Below are 22,645 nucleotides of genomic sequence, written 5' to 3' on the forward strand. Positions count from 1 at the left end.
AATTGGTCAGTGCCGAGCTTTTAGCTCTGTAAAAACAGAAAAAGGCTGCAGGTCCTTAGTGAAAAGGTGCAAAGGGAGAGTTTTGGGCTGGGCTGACCCACAGCATAAGGTCAGACCCAGTCCCTTGTCTGCAGGGAGCAGAAAAATGAATTGGAAAGATTGATGTAGTGGGCCAGATCCAAACCCTCTGGCACAGACTGGGCACCTGTAAGGCCACGAGGTATCAACACTATCCAGTGACACTGCTCTGCCACGGCTGCAAAACAAGCAACCTCAGGATCCCAAAGCCAACACTCTCCTGCTGTCCAAGACTTTTCCATGCCTTTGCAGGAGGAAAACAGAAGTGGGGTGTCTGCAAGGCCGTGTATCATGTTTTCACAGCAGTGACTTTTCTCCTTAGCCTTGGGCTGAGAAGGCAAGGAAGGCTTTCTCGTTCTTCCCCACGCAGCAGTGCTCTCTGGGGAGCCTGTACAAGTGTTTTGATTTGAAAAACATCTACTGTTTCTCCCCCTCAGCAAGCCTTGTGTGTTCCTTCCCTGAGCACAGTATCCATACCACATCAACAGAAAGAGTGGAGATTAGGGCTGGCATTTTGGACTAGCTCTATGATTTGCAATGTCATCACAGCCTATTCTACATCACTGACTCCTACTGAGATGCAGAACGTGAATCCCCCACTGCTGGGGCTCCATTATGGAATGCCTGTGCAGGCTTGCCAGCTTCTGTTTGTGATGTTATTAAAGGAAACCCATTTTAAAAATTCAGTCAAATATCCATGTGGGCACACCATTCCCAAACTTCCCTGGTGCTCTGTGGCAGGAGAGCATTGCAGATTAATTCTCCCTTTTACTGTGCTCAAAAATGAGAAGCTTTGTACTGAGGCTTTTATTGTAGAGCAACATGACCTTCCCAAGACACACACAAGAATTACATATACTAAAGTTTTCTGAGCGTAAGAAAAAAGAAACGGCATGATGGATCTGCATCCCTGCAGCTCACTGGTAGGTTATCTGAGGTCAAGCTGCAGGAGTTACATTGAAAGCTCCTCCAGTAACAACTGCATACAAACTTCTCCTGCTATGTCACAGAAGGAAAGGATTGGGAATCATACCGCCTGTTTTTTCATGGGGTCCTCCCTCCACCTTATACCTCCTTCCAGTGATAACTATTCAAGGCACAGCATTCAAATACATCAGCTGCCTCCTGAAGCTGCTTCCTGTGGAGCCCTGGGGTCATACATGTATGCACAATGACTGGGGAATGGGGATCATGGAGTGGCAATGGTCTGTTCAGCCAAGACCAGGCACAGAATCACACCCTGACACTTGCAGTCTGGCTTTTCCTTTTGGAAATGTGAAGAATAACCAAACTTCCATGACAAAGGTCTATCCTTCTGCAAAGGTTGAAACCACTGCAGATGTTCTGGTTACAAGTTTCCCAATTTTCCAGTTTTAGAGAAAATTCTTCTGCATTCCAGACTCATATTTCAGGCCCAGGCTGACTGTTTTCCATACCCATTGACTTTCTCAGTAAGTGAGGTGGTTATTTAAGCTCTGAAGCTGGACCCAGAGTCCACAGTGACTTCCTGCACCGTCCACTGGATTTCAAACTGTCCCCTTGAGTCCATGGAGGACCGATGGACTCTGATTCACCCACTGCTACCACGAAGACTGCTTGAACACTCAGGTGACATTTCCAAATGTATCCAAGGTTCTACTTCAAAAGGGACTGAGGAGCCCAGTTTCCACCGAGCAAGAAAGTTCTAAGAAACATAGACATCTTTCGGAAAAAAAAGATCAACTTAAGAGTTACGTGTCTAATGTTTTGTGGATATGGACATAGACACTGAAATGCCTCAGGCATTTTAAAAAAACATCACCACTGCAGCTCAATGGTTTTTAAAGCACTAAAAACTGTGAAAGAATAGGTAAAATGATCCATTTCTACCATCTGAAAAACTTCACATCAACACTTAGTTCTGCAGTAGTTGGTTTCCTGCACATCAGTTAGCAGAGAACTACTAAAATCTCAAATGCTTTGGAACTACTCCAGAGAACTTCATTCCATGTCACAGCAGGAATTTAAACTGCAGATGTCTGTCTGACCCTGCCTCCTTTGCCCTCAATGGACACACACAGACCCTTTTTGGCACAGTTAATCCAACCTATTTCAAATGTTTGGTTTTCAGCTGACCTGCACTTTGCTCTCAATTCCATTTGGAAGTCCTCCCTTAACGGCGCAGGGAGCCCAGCATGCCCAGCCTGGATGTGATACCAACATTGCAGCTAGGAGGGTTTCTGTCACTGCACTTACTCATCTGAAACTGCTTCCAGGTGCTGAAATCTCCTCTGGATGGAATGGGTTATTGCAGAGGGAGCTGTTTGGCCACATGCAGACCCCAAACCTGTCCTTCAACAGGATCAGTGCACGCACAGCAGTACTATCACATAGGGTTGTAGGTCCAATGAAGGTTGCATGGAAAGCAAGGAATTTTATGGAGAATCATACAAGTTGACCATCTTTAAGCTGATGGCATCACTTTGTGAAGACCATAAAGATGTTGATTTGGGAGCGGATTGGAAGACATGTATGTCCAATCATGAATGGCTTTGTCTTTTAATACAAAGCATGTAAGTGGGAGAAAAAAATTATAAGAGTAGGATTATAGTAGGATTACAATATGCAAAAATCTAGGAAAGAAAACAATTTTTCTATAGCAGCCTGAGCAACAGTACTGTGCAATACTTGTACTTATAAGTGGCATCTTAAATATATTGATGTTTCCATAGCAGCTGAACCCACAGGGCCATGGATGTAGACACAGAGAAGATGTTCTTCTCCAATACCAATCCACAGAAGGGTTGTAAGAAAATCCAGGAGATGGCTTAGTCTCAGGCACCAAGAACACAGGATCAGCTCCTTCCTCTGTTGCTGGCATCAGCATCAGAATGATTCCAAAACAATGTCAAAAGGCAAAAGACTAAAGTTATCACCTCAGGCCACTGGTGCCTGTCACTGCTCCATGTCCTCAAGAGTAGTTTCACAAGATGGAATAGTGAGACTCAGTGCTCTGAAGAAATGAAGTCTCTATGTTCTCTCGCCTTCTTGGGCACCATTTTCTTTACCGTTGATGAGTTTGGCAGATTTTTGCTTTTAGTGGACGTTGCTTTCCTCTGTTTTTGATGAGTGGTTCGGAGAGATTTCAGCCCCAGCATATCACAGTACTCATTGCACTGGTGGAGGGCTCTGAACTGCTCAATGAAGGAAAAGGAGCAGTTGCCTTTAAATCCCTTGTATCTGTAGTAACAAAGAAAAAAAAAGCTAAATGGGAATTAAAGATTCATTTTCTGCACAGGGAGGCAGAGTATGACTGCTGACTCATAAGCAACTTGAAAACATTAAGCCAGTCTCTTCTACCCATGCTGGCTTGAGAAGCACTGACTGTCACAGAAACGCAGACTGGGTCATTGGGACATGAGGGAAACCAGGTAACAAGTGGTGAAAGAAGCAGGGAAAGCATTAGAGGCAAAGCTCTGTGGGCTGGGTCCTGGCACTGTCTTTCACAGCATTTAGTTGGGAATAAAATTGTCTGCTGGCTCCCTTTCTCAGTAACACACAAATGAAGTCCATGCTACAGCATTCTCTGTGAACAGTTCTGTTGGCCACCATGAAGAGACAAGGTTGTTGCACAAGGTGTTGTCAGAACCAGAAGCTGTTTCCATCTGTACATCATTTCCATGCTATGCTGCTCCCCTCCCCTGGCTGCCTACAGGATCTCAAGGAGCCAAGCCCCTTGGGGAAGGAAGAAAGGAATGTTCCTGAGGAAGGCAGTTTCATCCAGCCTCCACAGTTCCCAAGCCGCCACTGTACCTCGCACCGTGAGAGGTACAGGGCACGTGTACCCCTCTTCTCCTCACCCGGCCTCTGGTTGCTGACAGTCCTCCCAGGGCCTGCTTTTTAAGCTGCATCAGCTTATTTTAAAAGGTGCACCTGCTCTTCAAAGGAGTAATTTTGGTTAAATTCTCAGGGTAGAGAAGGGAGAAGAAAGGACAGGGTGCTCCTCTCCTTTTTTAACCTAATCATTGCCTGTTCTACCCTCTTCTCTTCGTTTGCTGGACATCCAGTGTCCTCAGAGGTGAACTATGAGTTGTCACTACACAAAACCAACCAAACAAGATTTGGTACTGAAATAAACAGAGGATGCTCATTCCTAGCATCCAGAAAACCTCCTTCCTCAGGCAAACTGCAGAGTGCTAAAGAGAATACTGTTGCTCTGGGAAGGTCGGGCTCCTGCTGACAGACAAGCCTTGCTCTGGAGACACCACTCAGCTGGCTCTGAACAGCAGGTGAACCTCAAAGGGATTTTTCTCTCCTCTCCAAGTAAGCTGTGTGTTTGTTTAACCAAAGAAGGTTGAAGAGGAGTATCATTGTTACCTCAAGACTATATCCTGGAGTCCAGCAGGATCATCAACGGTTCTCTTGCTCCCCTGGAGAAATCAGAGACTTCAGACTTTACTGAGCTGCTCGCAAGTTGTGTTGGTGGATGCGCCAGACACACCCACAGAACAGGAGTTCCACAGGCAAACACACTTGCCCTTAGCAAGAGAATCTCTTCTATCCAGCACCAAATCAAACCAAATCAAACCTAATCTTCCTTAAATCTGAAGGGGAAATGTTGGATTTGTCCTCAGGCCTAAACTCCCCAACGCCCCTTGTTACCATGTGGAGTAAAGCTAAACTTGTCAGTGCCCTGGAACCAGGCAGACTTTCAGATACAGACTTGGCAACCAGCACTCCTGTTAATGACCACAACCATGGGTTACCGTGCTCCTGATTCCTTCCTTTGTGTGCACCATTCCTGGTAAATCCCTGGGCCCTTGTGCACAGTCCTACTCTGCCCACTGCGTGCACAGAGCCACACACCGTGCTGCGTTATTTTTGTTTCCATTCACAGAGAAGCTACAGAGTAGCTGATTTAAAGGCTTGTTTGCCTGGCTCTGGTGCGGCGCTGTGGCCACATTAAAAATGCTTCCCAGGCGTTCCTGTTCCTAGGTCGGCTTCGCCCTCTCCTGACAGAACTGCACTGCAGCTCCTGCAGCACACTGCTTTGGGCCACACCACTCTGCTTTGGGCTCCTCTGCTTCTCAGTTCCCTGACAAAACACACAGACCAAGGACAAAAGATCAAAATTCCTTCCTCCACTCATTGCAGACTCTGCTCAGGAGTACAAAAGAGATCCGTTCTGTGTCCTCTCTGCCAGCACAGTTCAAGCCACACCAATCCCACTCTGCATTTCTGGCTCAGTAGGACCATGTATTCTCCCTTCATGGACCAGGCTACCTCTCAGCAGCACGGCTGAACACAGCCCAAAGCAGCAAGACCCCGCAACACACAGGAGCTCTGGGCACTTAGTTGTTTTTCCCCACCCATGTTCATAGAATTATAAATCCAACTGCAGACATTAATACAGAGGTCTTCTTTCCATGAAGGAGCATGAAAACAAAATACAGGTCCAGGAAAAATCTGTCATCTTGCAGGAATATCATTAGCTAAATAATAAACAAAATGACACTCAACATTTTCAGGAGGTTGCTCATTTAGGGAAATTATTTTCCTTTCTATATGCCTGAGGTGATCCTTACTACAGCTTGCACTGTGCGTTCACTTCCTCACTTCTCCTTCCTCCTCCCCAACACAATGTGTGTTTTTATAGGAGTAATTTCCCACAGTGAGCTGGACAACATCCACTAAAGCATTTTTATAAATCTTCTGATTCCTGAGAACAGTGTTGCCTAAATAAAATATTTATGACTTTGGTTTGTAACAGGACGATGTACATTCACTTCAACTGCTTTTACTTTGGATCCAGAGCTGAAAGAGTAAATCAGTCTAACTGAACTGATGCCAGCCTGCAAATGTTCAGGATTTACGCAGAATAGTCTAGAATCACATTTTTAATAATTGTGAGGTTTCTTCTTGAATCCCAGGTATACAGACAAGGTCCAATTTAGAATGAAGGCTGAACATATGATCAGATCTTCTTTCTCCTGCCAGATTCTCAAAGGAGAATTTGAAATTAAAGCACTTACCCCCATCCCCTTTCCCTGTCCAGCAGCCACTGCCTACTCCTATCCACAGCTCTGCTGGCCTGTGGTATAACTAGAAGCCTTAATTAACTTAAAAGAAGTGGACTAAAGTTAGAATATTACAGGCCTACATCTTTACACATATGCTTAAGTCTCCCCAAGAGAGCTGAAGCCTTTGCAACACCACTAGAAAACAGGCTCCAGAAATGCCCTGAACAATCTTTTGTTAAGGCTCAGAATTTCTGTTTTTGAGAGAGAAAGGGGAGAGAGACCGTCAAATCCCTTCACAATTGTCCTTGTTTATCAGGGAAGTGGCCAATACACAGCGTCCAGCTGAGAAGAGTCTTTACAAAAGCTTGTGTCACAAATACATATCCCAAAGCTTTGGCACTTTTGCTGGCTGCAGGAGAGATTCCAGCCTGCCTTGTACCCTGGGCTCCAGCTGATGGGCCATCAGGAGCCTTACCTGCTGTCAGCAGAACCCTTCATGTCACTTGTGAAATGCCCTTTGGACAAGCCCATTTCAAGGGAGGCATGCAGGAAAAGCAAAACTAAATCTACAGGGTCACCCATTCTTTCAGAACAAAATAAATGTGTTTCATTTACAGGTGGGTTTCCATAAATATGAACACGAAGAAGTTTAAAGAGTTAGATGAGGACTGCTTTCTTCTAAAGTTAAAGCAAGAATGAATTTCCAGCACACCCTCCCCCATCCACATTTAACTGTGAAGAGACAGATGAGTAAAGCACAGCCATGCTGCTGAGAAATCACGTTCACTCACCCTTTGGCCAGGGTTGCTATGCCAACATCTGTTAACTTCATCCCTACACCTGCAAGGCAGCAAGGAAACACAGAGCTTAGCTTACACTGGAATTTCTAGGACAATCTTCACATATGGAGGCCTTAAGTGTTATTTATTGAGTCACCTTTTTCATTTTCATTATTTGTCACATTTTTTTCAAAGCATTTTAAAGCACCCCAGTTAAGAAGAGGATGTTCCCTGTGTCACCAGCAGTTTCTAAAAGTCAGGCTCATGCCACTATTTTACAGCTGTCAGGGTGATCAACAGCACAGCTTTTTTCCTGTGCTAGGATTTTGTTCTTTCTTCTCCCTTTAAATTATTTCAGGGATCTTGTTTAGATGCCTTGTTGCTAACTTTCCTGCCTTCACTTGTAAAAGAATATAGAATGTTTCCTTAGATTCCAGCTTTTTCTGTTTTTCTTCAAGGAGGGTCTGTCTTCCCCTGTCCCAAATACGTTGCAGGACTGAGGAGGAGTCATACCCATGAGAGCTGAGGCAGCACTTAGCAAACATGGGGGTGTTTCTTGACTATTCTTCTTTTTAAAGGAATATATTTCTTCAAAACTAGCCAGGACCCAAATGTGGAGCATTCCACTGCTGAGTAATTGTTGGTGAGTATTTAAATACAAGAAAAAGGGGAGGACTAGGGTGTCATTGTCACCCGAAGTTTTTCACTCAGCAGCCATTTCATTAATCTCTGGGTGGTGAGACAAAAGCCAGATTTGGCTCATACTGATTCACTAAGGTACACATGAAAGAACAACTCTTCCATTAAGAGTGTAAGATTTGGTTTTCTTTTCCAAACTGTCCTCTTACAAGAACATAAGCTAGATAAAAATTGCCCCTACTCAGACAACTCACCTTGCAGGTCAGTGACAAGCAAGTTCCCATTGGTCTTCTCATACACCCAGTGCTGAAAGGTGCAACACTTCTGGCCAGCCTCTGAGTCTCTTCTCAGGAAATTCACTTCCTTGCCATCCTTGACAGAGTATTTCACAAACTCCCCAACCAGCTCCTCCTCCACTGTGGCATAGGGGATGTTATTAGTGGGGCGATGAATAAGAAAAATCGGAATGATTCTGAAATCAATGGATAGAAGCTAATAAAATCCTGAGACCTCTTTCAGTGAGGGAGTAAGAAACAGACAAAAGTGGCCAGTGACCTCAGGGAGAGAATGAACAGCTGCCAACTCTAAACCAAGATGGAAGAGCTGTAACACTGTTCCCAGGTTTCCTCTTTAGTCCTAGCAATCAGTGGGCTGCCATGGCACAGGACAGTATATATAAGCATATACGTATATAAAATATATATTTATACTCACTCTGGTACCTCTCCAAAGCCTTCCAAGTGTTCAGCTTCAGCTGCATATAACTTTGCATACTCTCTTGCAGTATTTTGGACATAGCATTCCTGTATTACAACAGACATGCCTATGGGAATATTGCTCAAAACATTCAACAGATCATCTGTTTGAATATGAGGACAGCTTTTGCCCACAACTCTGGCTTACAAAGGCCAGGGGCAGCTCACCTGCAGTGCCAGACTGTAGTTCTTCTGCAGCAGCTCGTCCCTGCTCTTGGTGCCATAGGTGAGGGCGTTGTGCACCTTGAGCACGCAGGGGTGGCCGGGGGCGAAGGCGGGTGCCAGGCCCTGCAGGACACGGCTGCGGAAGGCTCTGCGGTGCATCCCCTCACCAAAGTGCATCCCCTCTGTCATTATTGCTCCATGCAGTGTCCCACCAAAGTAGCTGGAGCTGAGGGGATCTTCTCTGAACATCAACTGCATGAATTCGATTTCTTCCACACCTAAAACACAACAGGAATCTCTGCAGGCACAGGGAGGGGTGGGCATGGGAGAGTAGATGCATTTCTCCAGAGAGGAGGTAAAAATGCTCAGTGGAAGCACAACTTGTGTTACTGAGGGCTGGGACCCTGCTCCAGAGAGGCAGCTGCTTGCCTGTATGATCTAAAACTAGCATGAAGAAAGGTGGCAGATCAGGATCATAAGGAGAGAAGACAGAGTGTAGCAAACAAGTCTGTTACAGATGAAATCAAGGAATATTCTGGATTTCACCCCTTTAAATGATGACTGTAATCCAAATGGAAAAAAATTTGTAAGGGGATGTGGCATTTAAATAAAACCTTATAAAATGAAGGCCTTGTTGCCTTTGTAAAATTATGGCTCAGGCCTGTTACTTCGGCTAGAGAAGGACTGTGAGAAAAGTCCATGAGAAGAAAAACAATTATTTTTTACTCATGAGAATGTAGTATCAACAGAAGCATGAAAGTTAAACTATAGAAGGAGAAAAACAGCAACATATCCACACCTGTTATTTTTCTGATTGCTTGAATGCTTATGCTACAGGTAGCCAATGGTAGCATGTTGTAGTTAGCAATAGCCAACGAGTCTACTGTGGTAGTTTAGCAGCCAGTGAATATGTAACACGAATGAGAACATACAAAAGGTGTATGAAAGAGGCTGTTTGTTTAATAAATGGCTTTTTGGCCCTTGAAAGAGGCGCTGTCTGTGTGTGTTGTGACCGCTCCAACAGAGACAAGGGGAGAAAAAGTTAAGCACTGAGAGAAACTAAAAAATTCTAACTGCACTTCAAGTGTCTCTAATCATAACATTTGAAGGACCATCAGTGAAGAAGATAAACAGGAGAACAGAGCTACACAACAAGGAAGTCTTTCCAGCTGCCCTCTGCATTTACCTCTGGTTTAGGCTCTGTACACTACCCCCTCTCTGAAGCATAGAGGAAACATTGCATGGATAAGGCCAGAATTAGAAGACTCCTTAATTCCACCTAAAATTCTCTGATTAAAAGTTATACAGTGCTGTTACATGAAAAGTCCTGTCTTTATTTCACAAGGAAATAAATGCTTAGTTTTAATTCTTCAAGGAAAAGAAAGAAAAGTCACCATGCCAACTGAAGGCCTGGATCTCTGTAGGCTGTTCAGGAATGACAACCCCACTGGCAAGGCACTATCTTTAGCTGCAGCACAGGACACATGCCAGGTGTCACTGAACACCAGTTAACACATAGGGAAAGCATTCCAAAGCTTCATGCTTGCCTTTCTCCTGGAGTACAGTTACACAGCAGGTGACCTGCAAGGACCATGTGTTTGTGCCAAAGAGCTGCCAGTGCTGTGTGTGTGTGTGTGTCTCTGTATGATGCCATGCAATGCTACTTCACTTTATATTTACCTTCATAACTCTGAAAACTTGAAAGACGTTCCAATACTACAAGAAAACAAAGAAATGAATTTTGTAGTAAAAAATTCTAAATGGAAACTGTCATTGTCATTATTATTAATCAAAACTGTAAACTGAGGCTTACCTGCAGCAGTCAGATGAAACTCAGCAGTCACCTTTCCATACATGTTATTCAAGCAGCAATAGTACATTCCCTGGTCTTGGTAACTGGCTTCAGCTATTGCCAGAGAGACAGGAGAGTCATCCTGGGCACTGGAACAGAGCATTTTGTGCTATCATGTATTTTACTTGTTATCACTGGAAAAACTGATAAATTTGATCTCTCTGCACTGTTTATTTGTTAAAACACAGCACAGTTATTCAGCAGATAATGATATGTATTGATACTACAATGGATATAGCAATACAACAATCAAAAGCAGAAGAGTTAAAACAAGAATAATCAGAATGGAAAGTTTAACCAATTCATGCAACTTTTTCTTTCCACTTAACACAACAACTAAGAAGAATCCTTCCTACAAAGTTTTTCATCTTCTCAGAAGTGTGCATTCTGATGGAAATATATTTTCTTTTTTTTTTTCCCTTTGGGTAATGTTAACTTCGTATTTTTGAAACATTCCAAACGGTTTTTAAGATCAGAATGTCAGTATTGCTACAAGGAAAATAACTCATTTCATTAAAATGGAAAAGCTGGATCCTGTTAATGGCCTTAAGAAGCTTTTATTTCCACCCTTCTCTAGGTTAAATGAGGTTCAAACTTCTTTTGATATTTGTTTAAAATCTGGATGACACTGGCTGTGAACAGGCTGAGAGATGATGGAACACAAACTATGACCAATATCAATGCAGTGTGAGAAGATTTGCTTCCTGTGAATAGCAAAGTTACCCCGAAACTCCCAGTTCCTCAGAAACACTTCCTTACCTTCTCTGCAGCTGAGCCAGTACCTTGGAATCTTTAGTCCATGTAATGGTGGAGTCACCATGAATGTCACCAAACTGACAGCACAGCTCAATATTGCCAGAGGAGTTGGGGAACAACTCTGCTTGGATCTTCTTCAGCAGCCTGGGGGCTTGAAACAGAAGAGCCACAGTTTAGGATTTGAAGACAATTATATTGTTTTGGCATTTTAGCATTTCATGTTAAGAATATGAACACTGAAATCCCTGGTAAGTAATTATGAGTTCTTGTGTCTCAATACTCATAACTAGTAGAATTTTTTAGCTGATCACAGCCTTTGAGAGAAAGTCCCAAAAGATCCTGCCAGCCTGGATCTCTGCTAACACTTTTCACTGCCTCACAAAACACTCCAGTGTCTTTGCACGTGGGCATGGTGTGAGCAGGGAGCTTGGAAAGAAAGGGAATCGACATATGCTTAGAGAAAGGTTTTGGGATCACAACACAGCCCCGCCTCAAGTGACACATCCCTGCTCAATGTAAGAGATGTAAAATGCAAAATGTTTTATTTCCTATGTCTTAATTCTGAGCTGCTGCACTCTGAATGAGATGGCATGGCACATGTCCCTCGAAGATCCCATTCCTGCAGTAATACTCCAGTAACACCCACTTGAAGGGTCAGGCACCTGCAGTTCAGTGCTATGGTTTCCCCCATTCCCAGTTCCAGGCCCCATCCAGACCAGGTTTCCCCACTGGACTGGCAGTCCCTGAATCCTGGGCCATGTGAACCTTGCTGTATCAGGGCTAAAGTGACACAGACAGGACGTGACAGCTCTAGAAATAGAACCAATGGCTCCAGGTTCCTGCCCTGGCCACAGTCTTCCCTCCTGTAGCTGAAACAATGCAAAAGAACACTGAGTAGATACCACAGCAACCAAACCAGCCTTCCCATAATGCTGGGGAAAGGGCCACAACAATGGTCTAGAGCACAGACATACTTCAGTCAAGACTGAAGCAGAGCAGAAACAGCTGAAGAAAATTCAGTGTTATCTGATGGAGCCTGAATGTTTAAAACATTTTTCAAGCATAGCCCCAAGTAATGGAAACAGGTCAGGCATTGCACAGTCACTGCAGTTCACCTGCTGTGCTTTGAAGGAATGTGTCTCTCCTCCCACACATTTGGTTCCCTGGCAAAGGACACATCTTTGAACAGGGAAAAGTCTGGGTTTTTTCAAAATGTGATTAGAAAAGTGGAAGTCTCACGAGACTGCACTGTAATTAGAGTGTGTGAAAAGCTTCACAGTTGTGTAGCTTACCTTTAGTCACCATTCAGTCTTGCTCTGACCTATTAAATCATTTTATGATGTGAACATGAAATGACATGTCCAAAGGTAAAAATAAGACCTTGGTCTTTGCAAACTACCCGTAGAAACAACAAACCCCTCATGCACCCAGCTGTTGCAATCCTGCTACAGTGTTACCAACCTTCTAGAGACTCTGACAGCAACCCAGATCTCCTTTCAATTAGATGTTTCCTCTATCAGTTTAATATTGCTCATTTCATCTGTGTCATTTTTGCAGCAGGGCAAAGCAGTGCAGAACCAGTCAGAAGACAGCACACAGGACCTCAAAACACTGCTTATCAGCGGTACCCTACTGCTAGCAATAATACTTTGCTAGTAATAAATCCTTTAGTAACCAAGAGGGGACAATTGCAGTTGGAAGCTGCAAGGTAGGAGCGTAACTGGGAACACAGTCCTGCGGGATACCAGAACAAGTACTGGGCTTGCAGCCGCTACGTGGTGTGTAGTTACGTGGTAGCATTATGCTGTTCATCCCTGAAAAGTTAGTCCAAAAGGCAAATGAGGCAGTAACTATTTCAAACAGGTTACAAAATCCATGAATTGAATATACTTGCCAGCTGGGAAAAGGGTTCATCTCTGTGGCATGGGAACAGCACTCATTACTAAATGCACAAATCTGGAAATAAAGCTCCATGAGGGTAGGACACCTTTAGCTGACTGAGTCAGTCTGAAAGAGGCTTGCAGTGCCTTTCAAGAATCTGAATTTTGTACTGTAGCCAGAATGATGGGAAAGGACAGAAAAGAAAATCAGTTTTCTCTTACCTTTGCTATCCTTTTTCAAAATGAGTTTCCTTTGCTCTTTTCTATCCTCTTTATGAATCACGCCTGCCTCGCTCTTCCCAGACTTTTTAACGCAGCTGGGACCCTTGCTCACACTTCCCCTCTCCTCCAGCCTGGGTTTCTTGGACAGACTTGCTGGTGGTAACTTCTTCTTAGCTCCAGCAGCTAAATGCCCGCTCTTTGTTGTGTCCTCTTTACATTTGATGGGCTCAGGCTCTGCAGCAGTCAGTGGTGTCTGGCAGGATTTTGACCCTTCCTGATTTCTTTGACTTTCCGTGTTGACTGGAAATGGATCAAGTGTGGTCCATGCCAAAGAGAATGACTGAGTTCTTCTGTGGGGTGGTTGCTCTTGAAAACACTGGTTGTTCCCTGAATCAACTGGTGGCAAATTAACTAAACCACTTACTACACTCTCTGCTGTCCTGACTTCCTCCTTTTTATCATACTCAGTGGACTTAATTGAATTCTCAGCCTCAGTTATCTTGCTGGAACAGATCAAGTCAGGACAGAACTGCTTTGTGCTAATATTCATAATCTGTTTCAGAGCCTGGGAGCCAGTCAAAGTGTGCAAAGGAGCCTTTGTTTCAGCTTCTTCTGGGTTACATTCAGTAGCTCTTGGAATCTCATGTTCATTTTCACACAAGGCTGTTTCCCCTTTGGTTTCTCCAGGCACCCGCTGGAACAGACCCTGCCATGACTTGCAGAAAGTTTCCAGTGTAGTTAAATTTCCGTTTACTTTGACTCCAGTTTGTACGGATCCAGTTTTTCCGTCACTTCTTGTGCCGGGACGTGCCACTGTAGATTCACTGGGAAGGCCCTCTGAGTGGCTTACAGGTGTGAGGAAGGGCAGGGTTTTGTTTCCAAGCAGATGTTGGGAATGTAGCTGATCCCTGGAACCTCCGTGCTCCCCACATGCTGTGCTCTGTTCTGTTGTATTACAAGGAGAAGCTGCAGTCTGACTCTCTGAAACCTGACTAACTCCTGAGTCACAGGAAGTTTCAGCCCTGTGTTCCTCAGGTATGCAAATCTCTCTCTGTTCTCCTGGTTTACATGGTTCACAGCTGGGCACTTCCAGATAAAAATCTCTTAAAAATGGCTCCCCAGAAGGGGGAGTGACTGCCCCTTCTTGTTTTGCTATTTCTGTCAGTTGGTCTGTATTTTGGGGTAGATTCTTATGTGTTATGGTTTCAGGAATCTTAATTAAAGTAGGCAATTGCATTATGTAACTGTATTTCTGTGCGTTAGAAACAACTTGAAAATCCTGACAGCCATTATTTTTTGAAAGATGGTAGCTGTCATTTGGTGCATTCAAGTCTGAGTGATTTCCTTTTTCTTGTAAATTCACTTCATAACTTTTATGTATGGTGTTAACAGAAGAGTGTTCTGCATATGTAAACTGACTGTTACTTTCACTGGGGAAAATGTCTTTCTCTTCAGGCAAATAAGCCAGTTCTCCTCTCACTGGATAACAGTCCTTAAAATGACAGCCTTCTCCAGGTACAGACTCATTTATCACGGATACGTTGTGTTTAGTGTGAAGTAACTGTCCAACTGTCCCACGTGAGATATCTGATATGTCAGCTGGGTTTGCCTTGGGACATGGTAAATTACCACTCTGAGCATTTTGTAACCCTTGAGGAGAATCTGCTTCACATGTTTGGGCAGCATTATTAACAGCAAACTTCCCTTCCCAAGCCACCGTGGATCCATTCCTGTCCGTGGCCATTGGATTTGGCTCCAAGCACTCCTGGGTATTTAAGAGGACACTGTTTGCTGAAACACAAATGGATGGCATTTCCCTCTCATTCCCAGTGCCAGAATCTAGACACACACCATCTGTTCCTACCACTTGTGCAAGACAAATGTTTCTTACGGATGCACTCTCACATGCTTCAAGTCTCTGCAGGAGGGTATCAGAAACATTGCAGTCAGCTCTCTCAGTTCTGGGGTTATGAGCTGGTTCTGTGATGGGTGCCTGCTCTTCTATCAAATCCATTGGCAAAGGAGGATTGGAACAGGTCTCCTGCACAAAGTTCAGTTCTGTGACTTCGACATCTGTCAGCCTTGTACCTAAACTTGTGATGCCTCTGTTTTCAAATGGGATTTGATAGTCTGAGTCATCTTCATGAAGAAGTTTCCACAGCTTGTCATGCACTGCAGATACATCAGCATCTCCTTTGCACTCAGGTTCTCCAGATTCCAGGACTGATTTGGAATTAGCTTCAGACACAGCCTCATCAGCTGATAGGCTGCAGAGAATATCTGGGTTATTGCTATCAAGTATGTCAAGCCCAGACCTTTGCTCTCCCTCCCCTGGCTCATCACACAGCTTTGCAGAAGAGAGAACAGCACACAAGCATTCCTGTTTATCAGGAACAGAGTCCATATCCCATAGAGGAGAAGGGGAAATGCCATTCTTTGATTTTTTGCCATTACTAACAATTTCTTGTCTAGAGAAGTCCTGTCGGTGACAACCTTCTTTCTTTTCACAAGGAGCACAGTGAAGAGAAGTCTGTAAATCTGCATTCTTTACTTGCAGTGTGTTTTCAGCAGAGAGCTGGCTGGTTCCCACACTCTCACAAGCCCTGAAGATGCCTTCTTTTTCTGTTCTGGGCTGCATACAGAGGTTCTCACAATCCTGGGTAAGATTAGCACCTTGACTCTTCAAAGAAGAAAAATAGAGCAATGTAATTAAAAATTAGAACTACAGCTTAACACAGGCCTGAAGGTTTGGAATGTTGAGGTTTTTTGGTGGTTTTTTTACTTTTTAAAAAGATTTTTGTCAATAGTCAAGTTTCTGACTTGTAACTATCAACGTAATGGATTGAAATCAACCTCCTGGGTCTGAGTCTGAAAGTGTTGTTTCTTAGAGAAGGATTTATATCGAAGCTGATTAATTTTACCTCATAGATTCTCATTGTTTTTTAAGTAGAAATAGTTTAGCAAGGTAATTCTCCTCTGTAAATAAAGTCTCCATGTTACATTTATATCCCTCTGTTTGCACAAATGGAGTGTAACAAACCATCCCTAGAATACAGACAAAAAGTACATCACTGCCTCTGGGTCTCAGCTCTCTCAAATCCGCCACATTTGGGACTGCTTTTACTTTATGCTGCTGTCCAGCAGTACTTAGTGGGTCTTTCCACTTCCCTGTTTCATGCAGTGCCACTCAAATTCCCCTTTCCTAAAATAACACCCTGCCTTAAATGGCATACCTGCCTTGGAGTAGTTGAAATACCTCAGTACCTGTAGCTATTTCAACTGCTTTAGACAGGTGAAACAAAAGACCCGAGCTTTATCCTGCCGACTGACAGGCACATCCTGCCAGCACTCTGCTTTTCCTGCTCAGAAAGAGCAGGAAAAGAGGAAGAACTATAATATTTTGAAGGATGAAAAGTGAGTTCTCTGCCAAAAACATAGAGCAACAGGCTAACCACGCACAGCTGTCAGGAGTCCATGCTCCAAAGCGGTACAGATTTTCTTCTTGGTGTGTCTCCCAGGTAAGACTGGAGCCAACTTAAGACATGGACAACAAAATGGGATGTTATCTGCCATTCCTATGGTAGATCCTACTGAACGAGTAGGGCTGGCATCATGACTTCGTTACTCCAACCAGGACTCCCCTGCTTGCTCTGACACAGAACTACAGCCCCTCTGGCATGGCTCAGGCCCAGACCATTCCCTAGCAATGCCAAGCTCTCATCTCAGCCAGATGCCCAACTACCCAGAACTTCTGTGGCAGTTCTGCTTCTCTCCTTTTCGGATAACAAAATTTAAAATGATCTAAAAGTGACATAAATTTGTCTTGGGAAGGTCAAACCAAGGATCTCTCAAATTTTATGTGAACAGGCTGTTCTAACATGAACAAAACCAGAATAATGGCTCTGTAACCCAGGAGTGACAGCAGCACCTTGTGCCAAGGGTGCTGAACATTGACCACTGACAGGGACCCAAGGTTGCTGACCATTGACTGGGACAGGGTGCTGTCCAAACACTGACCACTGACAGGGACAGGGTGCTGAACACTGACCACTTAACATTGACAGGGACAGGGTGCTAGCTGACTGCTAACAGAGACCAGCTCTTCAATGAAACCCAGCAAAGCCTCCTGGCTCTCTGTACGCTATGTAATATTATACAGCTGGCACAGTTGGCGTCTTGGACCTATTATTATGAAGCTGCTTTGAAGCACCAGGTAAATAAAGAATTTTACCTGTGGCTAGGCCATGAGGTCATGAGAGGAGTGAGGAGCCTCCCACCTTGACTGTCTACCAGAAGGAGAAGTCACACAGCACAGCAGGTGCTGCACAAGATGCACCGCAAAGGTTGTTCCAGTTCGAGCACTTGGCGCTAAGGGGAAGTGTAAATCCTTGGGTCATTGGTGTTGTGATCCCGTGGCTGCTCTGTACCCCTCAGCACACCTGATTCCCACGAGGACAGGGAAAATACAACACCTTTCCAAAGCAGACAGCTGTGGGGTTTGCTGTGAGCCCCTCCCCTTGCTCCCGCAGAGCTGTCTCACGCTGCGCTCCAGCAAACACCCCAGGGCACTTTAACAGAAACCCATGTGCAGCAATAGATTCTTTCTTGCCTCTCTTAGATTACACAGGCAGAATTCTGAGGAGTTTCTGGCTTACTATATGGGTGCTGTGAGAAGCTGTCCATATTCTTCTAGTGCTACAAAAAAAAGAACAATATTCAGGTGGGATGCTTTTGTTTAGCTCATTTTCAAGACCACGTAATTTTGAACCTACACCTGAATTTCACTGTCACACACACGTTTAAAATCGGGGGTTTGGTCTGTGTCCAGCTCTCACCCTTTTGTGTACACCAATACTCACTTTTTATCCAATGTAAAGTTTTGGCCATGGACATGAAGACATACTGGCTGTGCACAACAGGAGTCTAACCAGCCACTCTGAAATTTATGCCAGGAACCTGACAGCTGCTCTTGGCTAAGAGGCTTCTGGGATTTAAATTATTGCACTGCACTTGGGGGAAAAAAAAAAAAAAAAAAATCAAGCAAGACCTCTGGCAAACCACAGCCATACACCCTGTCAGGAAGCTCTGAGGAGGTTAATTCCAGTGAGGGGTATTCCCCATCATAAGGACATCATGTGCTTCTCAAATGGTATTGGAATTTTATGTACTATAAAACCAGAGAAACCTATGAACATTTTTCAGGAAGAAGAATTCAGTGATTTTTGACTGCTGAAGACACCCCAGCGGTGAGACTAAAGTCACTCTACTGTGACACTAACCCAAAACTGGGAGACATTTTTGCCCAAATAATCAGATGAAGAAAAGCATGTGCAACTGGAAAAAGCTTTTGTTGTGATAAATGGGGTTTTTCTGTGCAATTAGCTACACACCTTCAACTCAGAAAAATTTGCGACAATAAGATTATTCATGATTTAATAGTATTCATGTATCTTGAGTCTTTACTATGTGAAATAAAAATGATGATTCAACTTTCCCACTTAGGAAAACTGTTAGAGTATCATACCAGTGTCTACAGCTGTAATGATTTACCCAGCTGATTTTCTACCAACAGCATAAAATATGCAAGTACATGGAGAGTACCATGGAGGTTTTATCTTTTAATTGGTTTGTACATTTCAACTGGAATATCCAACTCTTTCATTGTTTTATTTTTAAAAATCACAGAGCTCCATTCACCTCTGTAAAATGAACTCTCTGCATTGAACTCCCTTCATTGTTATAAAATCCCAGCAAACCCCTGTTGATTTGGTTTAGGTTTCCAGCACCATAAGTGGAGGCCGGTTTTGTTTGTTGAATATAGATTGAAAAGAAAGTAAATCAAAGTATTCTCTGCTCACAATAGGTATTCGAGAAACTTTCTGGGTTAAAAGAAGCATTACTTTGCTAAGACCTGTGCAGTAGTCTCCATATCAGATTTCCCTATTCAGCTGTCCAGAGGCCCATTAGTGCCTCTCACCATTATCAGGCTCACTCTATAATTAGAACAGCTTAGGCTTTACTTGGGCCTTTTATAAACCCAGATTTCCCTCCCAGCCGTAGCTGTCATTCAGAAGTACATGAATAGTATCTTTCAAAGTAATTTCGATTTTACATTATTTTGTGACAAGCAGAAATGAATTGCATTGAGATCAGCAGAGCAGCTTGTTGTGTTAAATGATAAACATGTTACTTACCCCAAGCGAGATGTTGTCATCTGGCATCTGGTTTTGCTCAGACAGGCCCCGAGTCCTTTTCCTTTCCCAGTGACTGCCTTTATCTGCCTCTTCTGTCGGACACAGACCAGCCAGCATTTGCAGGCTTTCTGTCTCCTCGGGAATTTGTGTTGAAAGGACACCTTCCTGACTGGGAGATGGAGCTGTGGATTCCCTACCCTCTGCTGCAGCCTGGAAAGACTGTCCTATAGTACTTACATATCTGCAAAGTTCTATAGGGTTTAGCAGCTTGAAAAGGTTTCTCCTCAGACTTTCTGTTAAGGTACAGCCAGCATGTCGTGCATTTCCCTCTATCACATTCCTTCTCCCCTCTTCCAGCAGCACTGAGCTTTCCCCCAGCATGTCCCCATCGGGGCCGGTTTCTGTCATTGTCCCTGAAGCCTGACCTGTGCAAGCAGCACCTATGCCATTGGCAGAGGAGTCCACCTGGGCAGGGACAGTGTCCGTGGGCTTTGGTTCATCCCTTGAGGAACCTGCAGCCAGGTGGCCACTTCCATTAGTCTCTTCTTCACTGCTGGGATGTTCATTTCCAGTGGCTGCAGAAGCAACAGGCACTTGATTCTTCTCTTTGTCTTTCAAAATGGTACTTTTATCTCGGTGGTGTCCAACAGTGAGAGTCATCTCTGTCTGCAGAGCTGACTGGCTGTACATAGACGGGTCTCTCCTTACATTTACTCCTTTGATTTTTGACTGATGCTCACAGAAGCCAATGGGGGTATCCACAGGCGTAGTGTTATCTGACACTTGGAACACACAAGGCATTTCACTGAGGAAGTAAGCACACCCATCACAATCCTTACTCAGTTTTAGATCATCATCATCAATTTCTAATAAAAATTGTAATTTCTTTTTCCAGATTTCATCTTCATGCACAGTAAGCACATCTGAACATTCAAAGTACTCCAGGTCATCATCAGAAAAGTCATCACTTACACTTGTTACTTTCTCTGCATAGATCTCCAGAAGAGCGGCAGAATTTTCAGAGTCACCTTTTACAAAATCAGTGTGATTTCCTACAGAAGTGTCTGCCTGCTCACCAGGCAGGGAATTCGTGGTTAGAGGTCTGCCCAGCTCAGTGTTTTTACATGCCTGGACATCTGCCAGAGACTGAGGAGATCCAGAGTCTTGTGTGTTAAGGCAACAGTTGCCTGTGTGACAGGTGGTAACATCTGTGGGGTGGGAAGGCACCTGTCTGCAGCAGTATTCCTCTACTCTTCCAGCAGCGACATCAATCACAGCGTTAAAATGAAGCAGGTCATCACCATCCTCTGACAAATCCCTTAGGTGGGAAAACATTGCCTGGGATTTAATTACATTTTCAACGTCCATGTTGTCTTCTGTGTTAGGCAAGCACCTGAGGGATTTCTCAAGTGGAGACAAAATTCCTGCTTTGCTGAGCTTCTCAAGCAGTAAACAAATGATTTTTGAAGAGTCAGAACCTGGTGAAATCAACACGGGCTCACCCTCACAGGGGGAACTCTTGCATTGCACAAAATGTTTCCCATTTTGCTCATTCTACCCTGAAGTCTGCCACGAGCTCATTTAGGACAACAATACATTCTGGGCAAGTTTTGTTCTTTGTATCTGGTTCTGGGTCAAGAACAGTCATTTTAGCTGTCAATGAAGTGCAGATCTTGTTCTGCTCACCTGCAAGTAAAAGAAACACAAAGTTTAAAATAACTTCTGAAATGGGTATAGGTATTTTCTAAAAGGTGGTCAATTGACAGATACTTGCAAGCACTTTCAAAACAAGAAATCATTATTTAAAACCCCATTATTTAAATGACCCGGCTGTCTATGCAATGGCACTTAACGGCAGCACACTGCAATTGTCTGGAGTGATCTGTGCTAAGAGAACAAATCCTTGAGCACGCCCACCCATCTGTGTGGCACCTCAACAGGGGCTTTAGTACACGGCCTTTCAACTTTTCTAAATGCAAACAGGAACCTGCAGACAATGTACATTTTCTCATGTACACCACTGCTACAGCTACCTGCTGTTTTGGCAGTCACACTGGCACAACAGCAGGCTATTCCTCGAATTGGTATCATAGGGACATAAATCCCGAACTCTGTTTGTAGAAATACCTGGAACAATTAGCCAGCTTATATTTTATATGGCTATTTCTGTTTAAAGCAATTCTCTTGTGCTCTGGCTTGATATTTGTCAGTCCTGTGCTGAGAGAACAACAAAATGAGGCAGGTTGGCTTCAATTTCCTGCTCATATTGAGCTCTCCCCTCAAACAGCTGTGCAGTAGCACGGTGGTGTGGCAATGCTGAATTCACATAAAACCCAAGTGAAATACACAAAAAGGCTTCCACTAGCTGAATCCAAATAAATGTGGAACCATGTCTCTCTTCCTGTAACAAAGCCCTTGTTTCCTTAGCACTCCCAAATCTTAGGATTTTAGATACTTGAGATGTTTCTGTACACTGCTAGGGGCACTCTGGTTCATTGGTCACCTTAGAAAGGTGTGACATTTGTCACATTGGAAAACTACAGTACATAGCAGTTTCAAGTAAATTTGACCTCCTGGAGGATGCCAGACCAACAGCTCCAAAAAAAAGTGACAACAATTATTCCAGAATTGGTGAAGAGCAGCAGAAAAAACTTTCTTGCCATGTAATCCAAAGAAGCCATTTAAAGACACCTCTGTTCCTTCTTTTTCCTTCTCTGTGCTTCTGCTGTGGTGATGTTCCCAGCTCACGTCCCTGCCCTGGTCCAGGTCTCACAGCCCCCAGCCCTGCCCTTCCCAGCACTGTGTCACCAGCTCGGTGTCACAGGTACTGCAGGCTGACCAAAGGAGAGAGCACGGAGCTGGCTAGAGCCTGGTGGTGAAACAGCAAGGGCTGCATGGCCGGCTGCAGTCTGCCTCTCCTTAAAGAGCACTAAGTAACGAGAGACATCTTTGTTCCCTTTGGGCAAACCTGCCACCAACACCTTTTCCACAGTCACCTGGGTGGCAAAAAGCAGGGAACAAAGGTGGTTAACAGGAAGGACACAACATTAGATGTGTGACAAATGGTTTGAGTCATTGTGCACCTATTAAAATGCCCTAGGGTATATCACTGTGTCCTGCAGCCATAGGGAGGAGGAGAGAAGATCCAGCAGGCAGGAATTGTGCAGCAACATTGATTTATTTAATTACTTTACAAACTCTTTTATAGACTTTTTTCTTCATAATCTAATTGGACGAGGATCAGCCACCCCTTGGGGATGACTGGCTAAAATCCTAAAACATCCATTGTCAAAATATTTTTCTACTGTACTATAAACAAGACTTTT

General features: G+C 44.0%; 1 protein-coding gene across 2 annotated transcripts; it reads right to left on the bottom strand.

The window, feature by feature from the left end:
- Positions 1-869: 869 nt before the first annotated feature.
- ALPK2 (alpha kinase 2) lies at positions 870-20,779 on the bottom strand. 2 transcript variants are annotated; one of them, XM_042021529.1, is made up of 9 exons: positions 19,320-20,779; positions 13,126-15,805; positions 11,027-11,174; positions 10,229-10,356; positions 10,096-10,131; positions 8,419-8,693; positions 8,210-8,298; positions 7,750-7,967; positions 6,865-6,917 (listed from the first exon to the last, which is right to left on the bottom strand). In XM_042021529.1, the coding sequence occupies exons 1-9, from the start codon at positions 20,685-20,687 to the stop codon at positions 6,865-6,867; spliced, it is 4,995 nt and encodes a 1,664-aa protein (XP_041877463.1). In that variant the 5' UTR covers positions 20,688-20,779. The 2 variants fall into 2 exon arrangements, with proteins under 2 accessions (XP_041877464.1, XP_041877463.1); XM_042021530.1 differs by lacking the exons at positions 13,126-15,805; positions 19,320-20,779 and adding an exon at positions 870-3,297 and having other exon boundaries at positions 6,869-6,917; positions 10,229-10,321; positions 11,027-11,171.
- Positions 20,780-22,645: the final 1,866 nt, after the last annotated feature.

This window comes from Corvus kubaryi, unplaced genomic scaffold (assembly GCF_017639235.1).
Source record: "Corvus kubaryi isolate FWS band 111438036 unplaced genomic scaffold, C.kubaryi_AGA036_p1.0 37149, whole genome shotgun sequence".
Lineage (NCBI taxonomy): Eukaryota > Metazoa > Chordata > Aves > Passeriformes > Corvidae > Corvus > Corvus kubaryi.

Coding starts and splice junctions, on each gene's coding strand:
- ALPK2 (XM_042021529.1), bottom strand. CDS start 20,687: ATGGACGTTGAAAATGTAATTAAATCCCAGGCAATGTTTTCCCACCTA. Junction 10,357..11,026: donor CTGGCTCAGCTGCAGAGAAG/GTAAGGAAGTGT, acceptor GCTCTGTTCCAG/TGCCCAGGATGACTCTCCTG. Junction 8,299..8,418: donor ACTACAGTCTGGCACTGCAG/GTGAGCTGCCCC, acceptor GTTGTAATACAG/GAATGCTATGTCCAAAATAC.